Here is a 14,408-nt window from a genome sequence, read left to right on the forward strand (position 1 = left end):
TACAATTTATGAGTAACTTCAGCACTGCTGCTAAACAAATGGAAGACAGCATTGTCACTCTGTGTAGGTGATAGAAGATGAATTTAGTTGTTTCTAGAACACTTCCAACAGACTGCAAAGAAAAATTTAGCTTATGATATTGGAGGAGGAAGCATCAAAAAAGGAAGCACATCAAAAGCTAGCAACAAACTCTCTGAAAATGTCTCAAGGTGTTTCAATGTTGGGCCTGCAGAAGAAGCCAAGATGAAATCTACCGGGATTTTATATGGGTTATTTCCTTACTAGCCTCTTTCTATTTAGTGTTAGCCAGAAAATATGTGAAGAACAAGAACGTGTGTTCAAGGTGTCTTGATAAAAAAATAGCAGAAAATACTCTCTTCTTGTTCTATCTAGTGAAGGCCAATTGAGTTCAAAGGGCAAATAGCTGGTTGCTAGAATAAAGCATGCTAATGTGATTCAGAGAAACACACAGTGAGACAAAAGGTGATAAGAGTATGTACTGTAGGTTAGAAGAAGTGGAATAATTTTTAAATAATGTTATATACCAGAGCAGAAACGTTTGTCATTGGTGCATGTTAGGTGTGTTAACAGATAAATGTTACTTGTACAGTAGTATGACAATGCATTTGTAAAGAGAAAAGCAGTGTCTCTCAAACTGACGTTCTTTGTACTGTAAAAGACCTATGGCAAAGAAAATGCAAATTAATTCTTAAGATTTTACGAAGGTTCAGATGACTCTTGTAGCCAACTCCCCCAGAAATTCATCGGTCTCAACGTTGGTGTTATTCACCATTATACTCCTTCAGAGAGGCTCGTATAAATTTGAAGATGACAGAAACAGGAATGAGATTCTATGCATTATATTTAATTTAATCATATTCTCTCGGATTCCTGGCTATGACCTTGAATTTGGTTGTATTTGTAATATAATTCACCAGAGAAAAGCTGAGCTTCTGGAGCATCAGATTTGTCAGGAGATGTCAGATGTTTGCATCAAGTAGGATGAAGAGTAACTGAGAAATGACATTGGTACTATCCTGATTTTAAATCCATCAAAAGAATAAAATTCCTTGCAGCCAGAATAGCATCGGGATGCTTATATAGAACTTTTCTTCCTTGCTACTGGACAACTCTATCCTGCTGCTATGCTGGATGATTTTTCTTAGTGTGCTTTCCACCCATCAGAATTACTGGGATCAAAGCTGTGTAAGTCAGTTGAAAGTCTTATTCTGGTAGAATAGCACTATGTTGTCAAAATTTACAGAAGTCAGTGGGAACTGAAGGTATTTAGTACATCACATGATCAGATAAAAGGTGGAGCACAATGCTAAGACAGAGATGCTTTCAGAAGTTGCAGTAGAAGTTATCATTTAAAAATAACACATATCACTTAGAGATGTGTTCACATGAAAATACAGGAAGGCAAGAGCAGAGACTATTTCTGTTCCATTCACAGTGTAGATACCACAGTAATAACATTTCATAAATGCCCAAGACAGATAGTTTGTATGTTCTCTGCATAATAAGACAACCAGAAACTTATCTATTGAAAGGAGTGAATCCAATACAATGTGACCCACCTTAACCTTTGGCTTCAGGTTCACAGGAAACCTTCTCTCTAAACAGTTGCAGAGCTTGTGATTTATTGCTGCTGTCACAATGATGTGCACAGATCACCAGACTGAATGTGTTGTGCAGTGACTACTTGCAAGTGTTGGTATTTTTGCTTTGCTCCTACACACACACTGTCTTCTGTCTTCTACAGAGATCCGTGCATTTTCTTTTAGTGTCAGTGTACTCTGGTACACATTCAAACTGTCAGCGCTGAAAAAGGGTATCTCCAGCCACTGTGAGGTCACTCACAATAAGCGGAACATCATCACTTTTGGCTACAGGAGCAGATATGAAGCTTGAGTTCATTATTTCCATTTGAATATTCGCTGTTATTTATTTGTTCTGGTGTTTGGTCACTGGTTTATTCGTTCTATTTGTTTGTCACCAAGGTCCAGGCAAAGTTTTGGAGGAGGAATATCACACTAAATTTGTGTGAGAAATCAGCTGATTTTCTTCAGAGAAATGCACTGAGCTTCTATAGCATTTGCATCTTTCACTTGGGAGTGAGACGAATGAGTATGTACTGTAGCTGCTTGGACAGTTAGCTTGAAGATAAGTGCAGTGGGTTTGAGAGTGCCCTTGCTCATTATCCTTTAAGGAATGGTCTTTTTTGTGTGTTCTGGTTTTCAAATCTCAGTAGTGGTGCAGATGGTTCTGAGGAAGAGTTTGCACTACTGCAATAAAATGAACAGATTTGCAGAGATGTTTAGGGTGCCAGGAGAGAGCTCTATTTATGGCTCTTTTAAGTTAATCTTCAAAATTTGTCCTTTGTACATTATTGAGGAATTTTCACAATCAAAAAGTAGGGTTCTTTAACTAAAACTAAAATAATAAAAAACCAGAGCTTTATCTTAATTTTTGTTGCATCCCCTCTTGCTGCCCCAAAGATTGGAGAGCCAATGAATAGCTCCCAAAAATACACAGTGCTGAGTAAGAACCAGACAGTTTCATAACTGCTCAGCTGCTCTTCACATGCAGATGGTAGGTAAATTGCTTGGTTGGCAAGAGAGCAAGTGAGCTCTTAAACCTGCTAGTGTGCAATCAGAAAAAAAGGTTGTAGGTTATACTGAGAAGAGTAATTACACTGTAACTGTTAACGTGGTGTATGCTGGCATTACAGCAGTGCAGATCACAGCATGACAGATCTCAGGACAGATACTATCCAGGTCAGCTCCAAGAAAACACTCATTAGAAATACTGCTTCCAACACTCACCAAAATGTACGGACTAAACTACGCTACCAGACCCTCACATGACTTCAGTGTGGCCTTGTTATTTTATGCCAGCTGAGTACACCTCACTCTAACAGGGTCTTGCTTTTTCTTTGGATGCTCCAAGCAAAAATTTTAAATAACGAGGCAAACAAAGGGCAAGGACAGAGAGTGTATTAAAAATATAACTTCATTTCATATCTTTTGCTGATTCATTTTTGGAACATGTTAGGAAGTAGAAATATTTCAGTATTAGAGGGTACTAATGCAATGACTAATTTTAAGTTAGACCAATAAAATCTTGTACAACAGTATTGTACATACTTCTGTTATTCTAATGTTTAAAAACAACCAAGAGAAGCTGAACTGATCAGAAAAATGTTATATAAACTGCCATAACAGCAAAAGGTGATTTAAGTCTATTTACCTTACCAGACAAAATCTTAGTAGTGCATTATTTACTTTACCTTATTCTTTTGCTTAAAACCAACCAACCAAAACACACCACACTCCACAACCCAAACCCAGAACTTTGTGCTCCGTGTTAAGGGAAGAATAGTTAGTTGTTTAATTCTCCCCTTTTTCCCTTTTGCTATTCATGTGTTTTCTCCAGGATGTACAGCCTTATGCAATTTGATAGTGTAACATCAGGAATGCCATAAAGGCAGTTTTATTTTTATACTGGGGCAATTAAAAAAAGAAATTGGTCTACTCACAGCAAATTTGGAGCCAGATCATCTATGCCAAAAGTAGCAATAACTGCAGTGTGTAAGAGAAGCTAGAATGGATTGTGTCTTCTCTGAAGCAGAGGACAGAAAATTGCTTATTTATTATAAAAATCTGGTTTGTAGCAAGATTGTTGACCTGCACATGAATTTTTATCTTTTGAAAATAACTTACTGGAGTCTGGAAAAGTCTTGACACCAGTTAGTAAAAGAAGATAGAGGATTATAAATCCCTTATGTAGTTAATGAAGTAAAAAAATACGTTTGATATTCAAAAATATCTGTATCTGGAATGAACAGATCTGTTCTTTATTTTATATTAGATGGTGTTGAAGGAAACTAAAGAGAAAAAATGTTTTATATGCTTAATTTCCATATTCCTGAAAGAATGTGATCCAGTTGTTGATTATTTTAATGACATATTTAAAATTTTTATCACATTGTTTTATTGAAAATATTTCATATTCATTTGGACCAATATTTTCAAAGTTGAAGAAGAATTTGGGATACCCAGTCAGACATATAATATATTGTCTTAAGTTAGGCTCTCAGAAATTGAAATATTTTTTTAAACTTTGGCTCAAGAGTTCCTTTAAGCTGATTTTTATCTCTCTTTTTTTTTTTCATATATAACCACCACCCCCCACCCCCCCACCCCCCACCCCCCCATACACACACACTTAATGGGAGGGCTTTATCTCCCTGGCATGTTACAAATGCTACCTCTGCTGTTTTCTTAAAATTAAAAATTCAGTGACTAAAAGACTGGATCTTGCAGACTCTTAACAGCCTGAATAGCTTTTGCTCTTGAAAATAGTCATATTGGATTTTTGAAAATTTTGTAAATGCAAACTGTAACCCACTACCATATTTTGAATCTAACCAAATGTCTCCATTAGGGTAGGACACCATGTCACTATGGCATGGCATGAGCTAATTACTGATGAAAGCAAAAGCAACATTGTAGGAACCAATCCTTCAACCTGTTGTGTTCAAGCCGATTATTTCACCAGGTGTAGTCCCAGATACTCACAAAAATAGTTCCCTGCAGCATCAAAGCTTTTGTTATTAGGTTTAGCTATAATTTTTGGTTAGCTTTTTATTTTTTAATTCGTACCTGCTAGGCTTACTGTGTGTATCTTAAGTTTTATGATCTATCAGGATGTTACAAGAGACAGATACATAATAACAGTATAATCACTTGGGAAACAGATCTGCAATCTGCACCAAAATTTCATGTAGGTTTCCCTACACTGGAGTTACAGGAACATTTGGTATATATTAATATTGATAAATATTGAGCACTTATAGGCTTAAAACCATAAATTCAAATTTGATTCCTTCATCCATGTTGTAAAAGTCTTGTTTATCACTGTTTTATCATTTATACTCTTTGTTTTCATTTTATCTTTTATTCAGATAGGACAATGAAATGAGTAGCTTGTAGTCCTTTAGTTTTTTTCTGTTTGTATTTAGTTCCACTTCTCTCTGTCCCAGACAAGAGTAATACTTGACTATTACTAACCTTTCTGGTTTGAATTGTTTGATTAAAGTTTTATCAACCCCCCCCCCAACCAAATCTGATTAAAATCAGGCTTAGTGTGATTTTAAAAAATTTGAATAATTAGCATAAACAATATCCCTGTAATGACCTTCACTAACATTTTTGTGTTCTTTTTGTAGTAGATTACTGTATACTTGCCTTTAATTATAGTAAATCCTATTACATTAATTTTCATTGTACCGGTAATCTGATTAAAATAGTATAGTATTAACAGTCATATACATTGTAATGAGAACAGCTTTCTTCCTGAAAGTGAAAAACGGTTTTTATATTTGTAGTAAGTGTGCAAATATATAACTAGACATATAAAACAGTCTTTGACTAGGATTCTGAACAATTTCAATACGTCCATGAAACATCCAGCTAGCCTTCAGGCTTTATATCTCATGGATGTGGAAACATTCCTATCAGCATTTAATCAGAGATATTAATGAAGCTAAATAAGAGTCTGAGTTACTACTAATTTATAAAATGAGGCACGCGTATAATTTGTGGCAGGAAAAGCTCCTTAAATTTTAGTAATTCGCTCATTTTGATGTATTTATCCTGATGTGTACAGCTACCGCGCCCAGAACTCACTATTCAACTAAAAAAAATGTAAACTAAATGTAAGGAAGTAGTCTTTCTAGACAATTGAGTACAGTCTTATGAATTGGTCCTCATTCCCTATTTTTCGCAGTGGTTCTATAACACGTCTACCACAACAGTTCAGATATACATATTTTTTTTCTCAGCCTCCAATATTCTAAATTTTTTTTTTTTAATTCTACACCCTTGCTTTAGGAAACCATCATTATCCCCTGCTTTTCACAATCTTCCCTTCTCTTTTAAATATTGTGTGCTTGGAGGCTTCCCCATCAGGCATAACATCTAAAAATGAAAGCTATTAGCGACTCTACATCCCAGAATGATAGCAAGGTCTGGTCACACCTCACCTCAGAGTTACATACTCTCACAGTTCTAACAATATGCAGTTAGCAAGACTAATTAATTAGATCTTTGTGTACCGAGATTGTGATGTGTTGCAGATGGCAATCTATTTCTTGGAATCTTTTCTGGGAAGTGATGTTACTTACGCTTCTTTTTCTTTTGCATCTCACATTGAAATTGTATGCTTGGTGATTTCTTCCCTCCAGTAGTTTTCTACATGAATAAGCCGTATCAGAGAGCACTAATGGAATTCATGCATATGCTTATTTTTTTCTACATTAAGCTTATTTTATCCTGTGAGAGGGTCACACTTGTCAGGCATAATATGCTATTTGGATAATTTTGACTTAAGGTGTTTTTTCTTTTTTTTTTTTTTTTTTAAGAGTAAAATCTTAGAATTACAAGTTTGCAAGAAATGGGTAAATGTGAAAGTACTTGATAGTGGCAGTACAAGTCCACTTTGTCCTAGCCTGAATTCTTTGCTTTAATACTATTCTTATTCTTGCAGTAACCTAAAATTTGACAGCAATAGTATAAAGCAGCTCCACATCAGACCTGGTAGAACAGCACTAACACTATTTGTACAGGAAGCCATTACTAAATAGCCCTGACTGTAGTGAAACAGGAACACTTGCTTGCAAGTTTCTTGTAAATATGTCAATTGCTTAATCTAGCAAACCCTTTTGTCTTGATAATCCATATCAAGTAAAAGTTATTTATTCTGTTAAGATACTCCTCTTCTTCTGAGAAAACACAGTGAACATTCTCTCCTTCCAAAGCAAAATTATTTACCTCTATTTTGGCAGCTCAAATGAATGACCAGGACAAACTGTTTCAGAAAATGCAAGTTAGTTCTAAATGACTGTGTCAGTTTATTACCATACCCACTTAGACCCATAGTTTTCTGCCACTAGTCAAGCTAGCCTGTCATGAAGACACTTCAAAGAAATTTGAAAACTTCCCTTTTTGTAGATGGTCAGTTGTGCAGTAAAGTGTGATAAGAAAATTCCTCCGAGTGTTTTTGTTTGGTTTTTATGATGGCACTGTATGTATCTTTACAGATCTTCACATAACATGGAATTTATGGAAGAAACACTAATAGACCAGAAAAAGACTTTGCATTATATACAATAAATACATTAATGTGGGTATAGAAAAGCCCTAGTAGATCAGAAAAAGTCACAGAATTATGTATTGTAAATGCATAGATAGGCAATACACAACCACACACACACTTTTTTCTTACTTTTGAGGAGGGAGAACATAACTCCTGGAGTCACTGCATCTGACATACTTGTAGATTCTAAGGAACTCTTTTGCCTTTGACAGGTATGATCCCTTTCTTTTTCTTCCTGGAAAGAAAATGGGAGATATATGAAGCTTACACATGACAGACTGAAATGGCAAGAAAGTCCGTTTCAGTAGCTTTCTTAAGGATCTGCATTAATGCTCTTAGTTAACATAAATTATTATTAATATTATCATTATAATTGACTAACTGTACAAATTAACAGAACAAAGTATTACTAACAACTACTGCAGAAAAAGAACCCCCTTTAGTAAACAGGAAGATTTAGATTAAATTAGAGTAGAGATGGAGATCAGTCATCTAAAGTCATGTTTTAATGTCAGTGTTGCATTGTATCAGTCTGGAATGTTGCCACTTTACCAACTGAACTGTGTAATAAAAAGTTCTCAAATCATATTAAATACCACAGAAGCATACAATATGACATGTGTATCAGGCCTTTTTTTATCAATTATTGGAGTAAAAGTCAGCAAGGGGAACAGGTATATCCTAGGAATAAACAAAATATTAATTCTTCAGCATACACAGTAGTACAGTATTGAGAACTACATGGAATGGACAATGTAATGTTATGAAAAGTCTCTGTTATATGCAGAGTAAAGCTAAAACTAAGACTATTCTAAAATGCAAATGAAAGATGCTATTTAATACGCCATAAAAACAGCAACAAGTTTATTTAATACTTGCTTTAGTTCTAATATAATTTTGACAACCTAAAAATGAATGCAATCAAAGGCTTAAAATGTGTCATTAAGGCCTAAACTCCCCTCAAAAGTTGCTGATGTGGCCATTACAGTGCTAATAAAGATGCCAGTTATTCTGGTAAGGTTATTTTTTTCTTTTTGCCAGACAGTGTAGCTTATACAGGTTTGCTGAACAAAATCAGCTACATCAGCAAAAAAGAGTATTTTTGCTTGTTCACCAGCACAGCTATGCCAGTTAGACGTGTGGTTTCTTTTTCCTCACATTATTGCAGAAAAACTACATTATCTGAACTAATTTAACATAGCCAAGACTTTTAAAAGTGCATTTCTGTAACGACTCCAAAGAGTCTTTTGAATCAGACCTAAATTTCTCCTCCTCCCGTGAGCTCAGTCAAGACTGAGTGATGCAGGTGAGAGTTTGAAAAGGATGGTGCCTAGTGATGGGCTAATGATAAAGGAAAGCGAGATAAGGTTCCGCAATCCCTGTTCTAGTGGCAGGCTTACTGAAATCAAATCTAAAATCAGCAGAAGTAGATAACGCTGTAAAACCTTGCTTTGAACCACCTGGAATCTCATACATATTCTAACAATATTAAGACTGAAAAAATGAGAGGTACAGCTTAGGATAAAAATAGCTTTACACCACAATTACACTCCCTTATTCTTAGCTGTTGATGGGAGCTCCCAATGTACAACTGCCTCAGTGGCACCGTGTAAGTTGCAGCCAGTCGGTCTCCCACTGCTGACAACAGCCTACTCTCCACCTAAAAACACCAAGGCATGGGCCAAGATTAGATCACACACACTGGCATTAAACTCCACCTTCTCAGGGTCCATCCATCTATCTTCTAGATACATCACTGTCCTAGTATAAACACACTATCATGAGTGGAGTTTATGCCAACCACACATCCATTCAAGTGCAGCAGTCATACATAATATTGTAACTTGCAACTGTCTGAAAGAGCAGTCTGTTCTCCTGAGCCAAGAAGTGCACTGGAAGGTCATTGTGGGGACACGCTTCCGAAGAGGCAGGGGCATCGGGGACTGTAAGCAATAGGTAGATTATACAGTTTGTTCTGAGGTAAAGTCTGCAGTTAAGTTACCTAAGCAAATAAAATTAAGAAATTAGTATGGTTCTCCTTGGTTTTGTACTGAAGAAAACTATGAAACAACTATATTAACCGAATTAACCTAGCAGGAATTAAATTGTTTTTAAAATGCACACTATGTTCAAAAAAATTTAAGCAGCTTTCAGCTTTCTGTAGTGAAGGAGAGTATATCTTGTCAGACAGAATTAGTTTGCATTGAGAACAGTAAATAACATCAGACTGCCTCTCTTGCAGGGATATCTACTGTATAAATTTTGGACTTAGCTCAGCTAATGGGTCCACACAGGCCTCAGAGCTAACAGTGGGATGTCCAGATGCTTACCCTAATCTGGAAACTGCTGATTGACTCCTGTTAAAAATAGGCTGTTCATCTGAAAAACAAGACAGACATGATCTTTTTATTCTTTCAGCTATATAAAACATAGGTGCTTAAAGTAAGATGTTCTGAAAGGCCATATATAATGGAGCAACACTAAGAAGGAACAGGTATGAGAGAAACAGAAATAATGCCAATTAAAATTAGAGGATAAAATTTCTTCATTAATATCCGGTTTTTGCCTCTGTAATGCACATCAAGAAGTATGGAAGATGATATATAAAATGTACAAAACAAGTTAATTTGTTAGTTCCAGATTGATAGAGCATAAACATTGAAAACTATAGAGCTAAATCTGGAATAACTGTAATTATTTTGCAAATTTAAATAGATTTAGGAATTCCTATTGAATTAAGACTAGAAATCACATCACAGACTTTTAAAGAAGTTGAATAAAGATTTGAATATACAGCCAGGCTCCATCGTAAGTCTTTATGCAAGGCATTGTTGGCGCATTTCTTAACTCTTTTGCATATAGATACTTAAAACAAATTTATATCCCAAACCTGCTACTGTATAAATGAAAAGCAATGTTTTGGGACTCTCTAATACAGAGTCCTTTTACAAGGTAAAGAACTCTGAAAGCTTACCTCCTGCTTCCAGGTTTATCAGCTTTCAAATAAACTCTGCTTCCCTTGTATCCTTAGACTGTCTTATCTACGAAATTTCTACCACTACAACCAGATTAAGACCAGATTTTTCTTTGAAGAATTTCTATGTAAGACTAACGTATTTTTCTAACTGACAGGTGTAACATTCAAATTGAAATGTGACATTCAAACTAATACAGTCTCATCATTCTTTTAGTCAGCATTTCCTACCACTTCAAGGTGTAAATTATTTTCTTAATAGGATTGCACAAGTGTAAATGAGTATTTCAATTACAATATAGCTAGCATTCTACTAATGATGGTGAGAATAAAATCCAGCCCACACTTACTCTCTTATAACTTGTGTGGGCAACAAGCATTTTTTCAGTCAGCTAATGATGACTAGATACACAGAAGGAGAAAGCAATGTGTTGGTTTTACAGTTTTTGTTTTTAAGGCAAAGTAAGATCTCTGCAGGTTTTCAAACTGATTTGATGTTCTGTCTAGAGAAGATATAGACTTTCCAGTTAGTATACTACTAGCATTAAGTACAAAAATTAATTCCTCCTCCTTAACCTTCCTAATTTCAAGTTAACCATCCCTCATTGCTTTTAATGCTTGATCTCACCAAAGACAAAGAACCCATTAACAGTATCTTGAGAGCTGCAGATGTGCAGGCTTATACTGGGCATCGAGTTGGCATTTGAATTTTTAAATCATTTGTGACACAGAATTTCAGGACATTTGTACACGTCAGATTTCCTGGCTGAAAATGCAAAGCCATTCATCTCATTAACTACAGTAATACAACTATTATGTTTCTAATTAAAATCTGTTGTGCTTATAAATAATATATTTATCTTCTCTGCTCCCTGCATAATGAACAGGCCTAGGTAGAATGTAGCCTACTACAGTCTTGAGGTATATATTACACATAAAAAAAGAAGAAAAATAATCACTGAAATGCTCATCTCTGAGCCATAAACGAAAATGATCAGGGGGATGGAACACCTCTCCTGTGAAGAAAGGCTGAGAGAGTTGGGGTTGTTCAGCCTAGAGAAGAGAAGGCTTTCGGGGAGACCTTATTGCAGCCTAGCAGTACTTAAAGGGGGCTTATGAAAAAACATGACGGCAGACTTTTTAGCAAGGCCTGCTGTGATAGGACAAGGGGGAATGGCTTTAAACTAAATCTGTGTAGATTTAGACTAGATATAAGGGAGAAATTTTTGACGCTGAGGGTGGTGAAACACTGGCCCAGGTTGCCCAGAGAGGTGGTGGATGCCCCATTCCTGGAAACATTCCAGGTCAGGTTGGACGGGGCTCTGAGCAACCTGCTCTAGTTGAAGATGTCCCTGCCCACGGCAGGGGGGTTGGACTAGATGACCTTTAGAGGTCCCTTCCAACCCAAACGATTCTATGAGTCTATAAAGCAACAATGCTGTTCACAGTTTTTTTCCTAGCTGATAGTGCCACCTTAGGACCTCAACTCTGGGTAAGGATTACAATTAATACTATTTACATTACAGCATCTTAATGAAAAGTTGTCACTTCAGCATGGATTTTTTCATATCTGCATTCTGCAAAATATCTACATACTTAAACAGGGTATCTCTAGCCAAAGTATTTTCCACTACTATTGATCAACATGTCAGCTAAGCGCTACCCTTCCCTTTAGGTAAGTTTGCGCTGAGGAGGGTCTCTGATCGTATTGTACAGTGGTTTAGAATTAATCCCAAGAGCACTTGTCAAACGCCACGGTCTTCTGCCACTCTTAGTGCAGAGCTTCAGGAAGAAGACACAAAACTGATTAAAGTTGTAATGATAATTGTGTCACACCTAAGGCCACTACACAGTTATGCGTTCAGCTATTTTTGCTAAAGTATTCAGAAGGTGGGCACCTCTCCGAAAACATTTAATACTTTTAGTTTGACTTAATCACCATCTGATTTTCAAACACACTTTAGTTGCTTTCCTCACATGAAGGAAAAAAAAAGGGGGGGGGAAGTTGTCTTCTCTTCCCTGTGGCCTCACTAGGCTTTTTAGAGGCGACTCCCAGCGCCCGTGCTCGAGGTGGTGCTGGCGGGGAGTGCCGCGGCGGGAGCTGCTCTCCAGCCGCCTCGCACACCGCCTTTCCTGGGGGAGGCTTGGCGGGAAGCGCTGCTTCTGCTGCAGCGCTGTCCCGCCAGCTGGCTCGCCCGCCTCCGCACCTCATCTCATCTTCATCCTCAACTCACCTTTACTTTACCTCACCTCACCCTCACCCTCCTGCTGACCCTCCTGCTCACCTTCGCCCTCACCGCCTCCACAGGGCCGCCCCGGCAGGTGGTGAGGAGTTTGCCTCCGCAGCTCGGTTACCGCTAACCCACAACCGACATTGTTAGCCGGGAGGAGAGGGGGGGGAGATGATTAAAATAACATGGGGCTATTTTAGGCGCTAATGGGATTAGAGGCGAGCCCAGCGAGGCGGCAGGGAGAGGGCACCGCCGCGCGACTAGCCGGGCTGCGGCATGGCGCCCCTCTGATGGCGGGAGGGCAGAGCAGCAGCTGCGCCACATGGGCGGGATACCCCAGGTAATTGGGGAGGGGAGCGGGACGGGAGCGCCCCGATAGACGGGATGGGGCAGAGATGACGGGGAAGGTCCGCTTGCCCGGGGGGGGGCGGCCCGGCCTGTGGGGCGAGGGTGCAGAGGGAGAGGCCGAGGCCCCACCGAGGGCCTAGCGAGGGGAGGAAGCGGTCGCCAGGAGACAGCTCAGGTGAGGAGGAGGCAAAACTGGGGGCGAGCGGCCTGATCAGGGGCAGGTGCGGGGAGTGCGGCAGGGCGCGGAGGAGGGGGAGCCCAGCAGCAAGGTGGAGGCGCGGCGGGGGAGAGGGAAGGCGCGGCAGCAAGTCGGGGGGAAGAGCGTGAGGTGTGGGGGGCTGAGAGAAAGGGAGTGCGACAGCGGTAGGAGGAGGAGAGGAGCGTGGGCCCGGGGGAGGGCAGAGCGCGGCGGGAGGCGGAGGAGAGCGTCAGCTGGAGCAGGGATAGCGGGAGCGCGGCGGGAGGTGGAGGAGGAGAGCGTCAGCTGGGGGCAGAGATAGAGGGAGTGCGGCAGGAGGAGGAGGAGAGCGTGAGCCGGGGGGGCAGAGAGAGAGGGAGCGCGGCAGGAGGAGGAGGAGGAGGGGAAGAAGCGCGACGCAGGGACGGCAGATGCCTGGAAATAAAAATTTGATGATTGCATGCAGCGGCTGGAGAGACTCTGTCGGTGGCGGCGGCGGGGACGAGGCAGGGACAGGGGGGGCGACGGCAAAATGAAGTATCAGAAATACCTGACTGTCTTGCAGATGGCCATAGGGGTGACCGCCTCCAACAGGGGCAGTCTGATGCCCTTAAAGAGGAAGCTGTGGTGAGTAGGCACAAACGGGGTCGGCGGCACTGCGGGCCGGACCGGGCGGGGGGCGCTGCGCCTGGCCGAGCGCGGGCCGCGGCGGGCCGGACGGGCGGGGCGGCGAGGGGTTCCCCTCAGACATGACGGCCGCCTGAGCGACGCCGTGCCGAGACCCGGGCGGGGCGCCGGGCGAGAGCGGGCCTGCGGCTCCCGGCGGGCATCTCCGGGGCAGAAAGTTCCCGGCGAATTCACCGCCAGTCGTGTGGAAAACGCCGGGAGGCGGCGGCGGTGCGGTGCTGCCGGAGGAGCTGTCCGCACCGCACCGCGCCTCGCCCGCCCGCCGGAGGACACCCGGCTCGGCGCTTTCCGCGGCTGGAAGCATGGTTCCCGCTCATAATGACTCACGGGTGCTATTGCACGCTTTCAGGGAGACCCACTGTCGGACGCTTGTCAGACCACGGCAATGGCAGCTTCAGCTGAGGGGCGCGGGAATAGCTCAAGCAGGGTCTGCCGCTTGCGTGACAGCCGAAGTGTTGCCTCCGACTGTAGCGCATTCTCCTCCCCGCCCCGGGCTGTGCAGAAAGCAGGGGTCTGAATTTCCCAGCCCCTGCTTCTGCTGACAGGTGTATTTAAAAAAATGGGAAAAGGGAGATACAAGTCTAACAGGCTAGCGAGTGACAGAGGTAGTACTGTTCATATGTGATAATTTTTATTTCAAGCCTGCTTTTCCCCTGACTTATTTCCACTGTTTTTGCGCTTGCTGATTGTGTGCTGAACTGATTTTTCTGGATGAATCAACAATATGTTATGAAAAATGTATTAAAGTATAATGGTGTAATGTGGGTGAGTAGGGCACCAACAAGCATATGGCACTCCAATACCCAGTCACTCACGGACTTGTAAGAGC

General features: G+C 40.6%; 1 protein-coding gene and 1 long non-coding RNA gene across 6 annotated transcripts in view; one reads left to right on the forward strand and one right to left on the reverse strand.

Annotated features, from left to right (window-relative positions):
* The window catches only part of LOC143165061 (uncharacterized), a 28,106-nt gene extending 20,716 nt beyond the window's left edge, over window positions 1–7,390 (reverse strand). The window contains exon 1 of the long non-coding RNA XR_012996196.1: window positions 7,291–7,390. This is a non-coding gene — a long non-coding RNA (uncharacterized LOC143165061). The remainder of the gene's footprint in view (window positions 1–7,290) is intronic.
* Window positions 7,391–13,352: 5,962 nt separating this feature from the next.
* TJP1 (tight junction protein 1) overlaps window positions 13,353–14,408 on the forward strand; it is a 173,736-nt gene continuing 172,680 nt past the window's right edge. For 3 of the 5 annotated variants that reach the window (XM_076348318.1, XM_076348319.1, XM_076348321.1), the window contains exon 1: window positions 13,353–13,519. In XM_076348318.1, the coding sequence (XP_076204433.1) occupies window positions 13,353–13,519 (167 nt within the window). The remainder of the gene's footprint in view (window positions 13,520–14,408) is intronic. The other 2 variants (XM_076348323.1, XM_076348324.1) reach the window with 1 other exon arrangement.

This window comes from Aptenodytes patagonicus, chromosome 10, assembly GCF_965638725.1.
Source record: "Aptenodytes patagonicus chromosome 10, bAptPat1.pri.cur, whole genome shotgun sequence".
NCBI classification, from domain to species: Eukaryota; Metazoa; Chordata; class Aves; order Sphenisciformes; family Spheniscidae; genus Aptenodytes; species Aptenodytes patagonicus.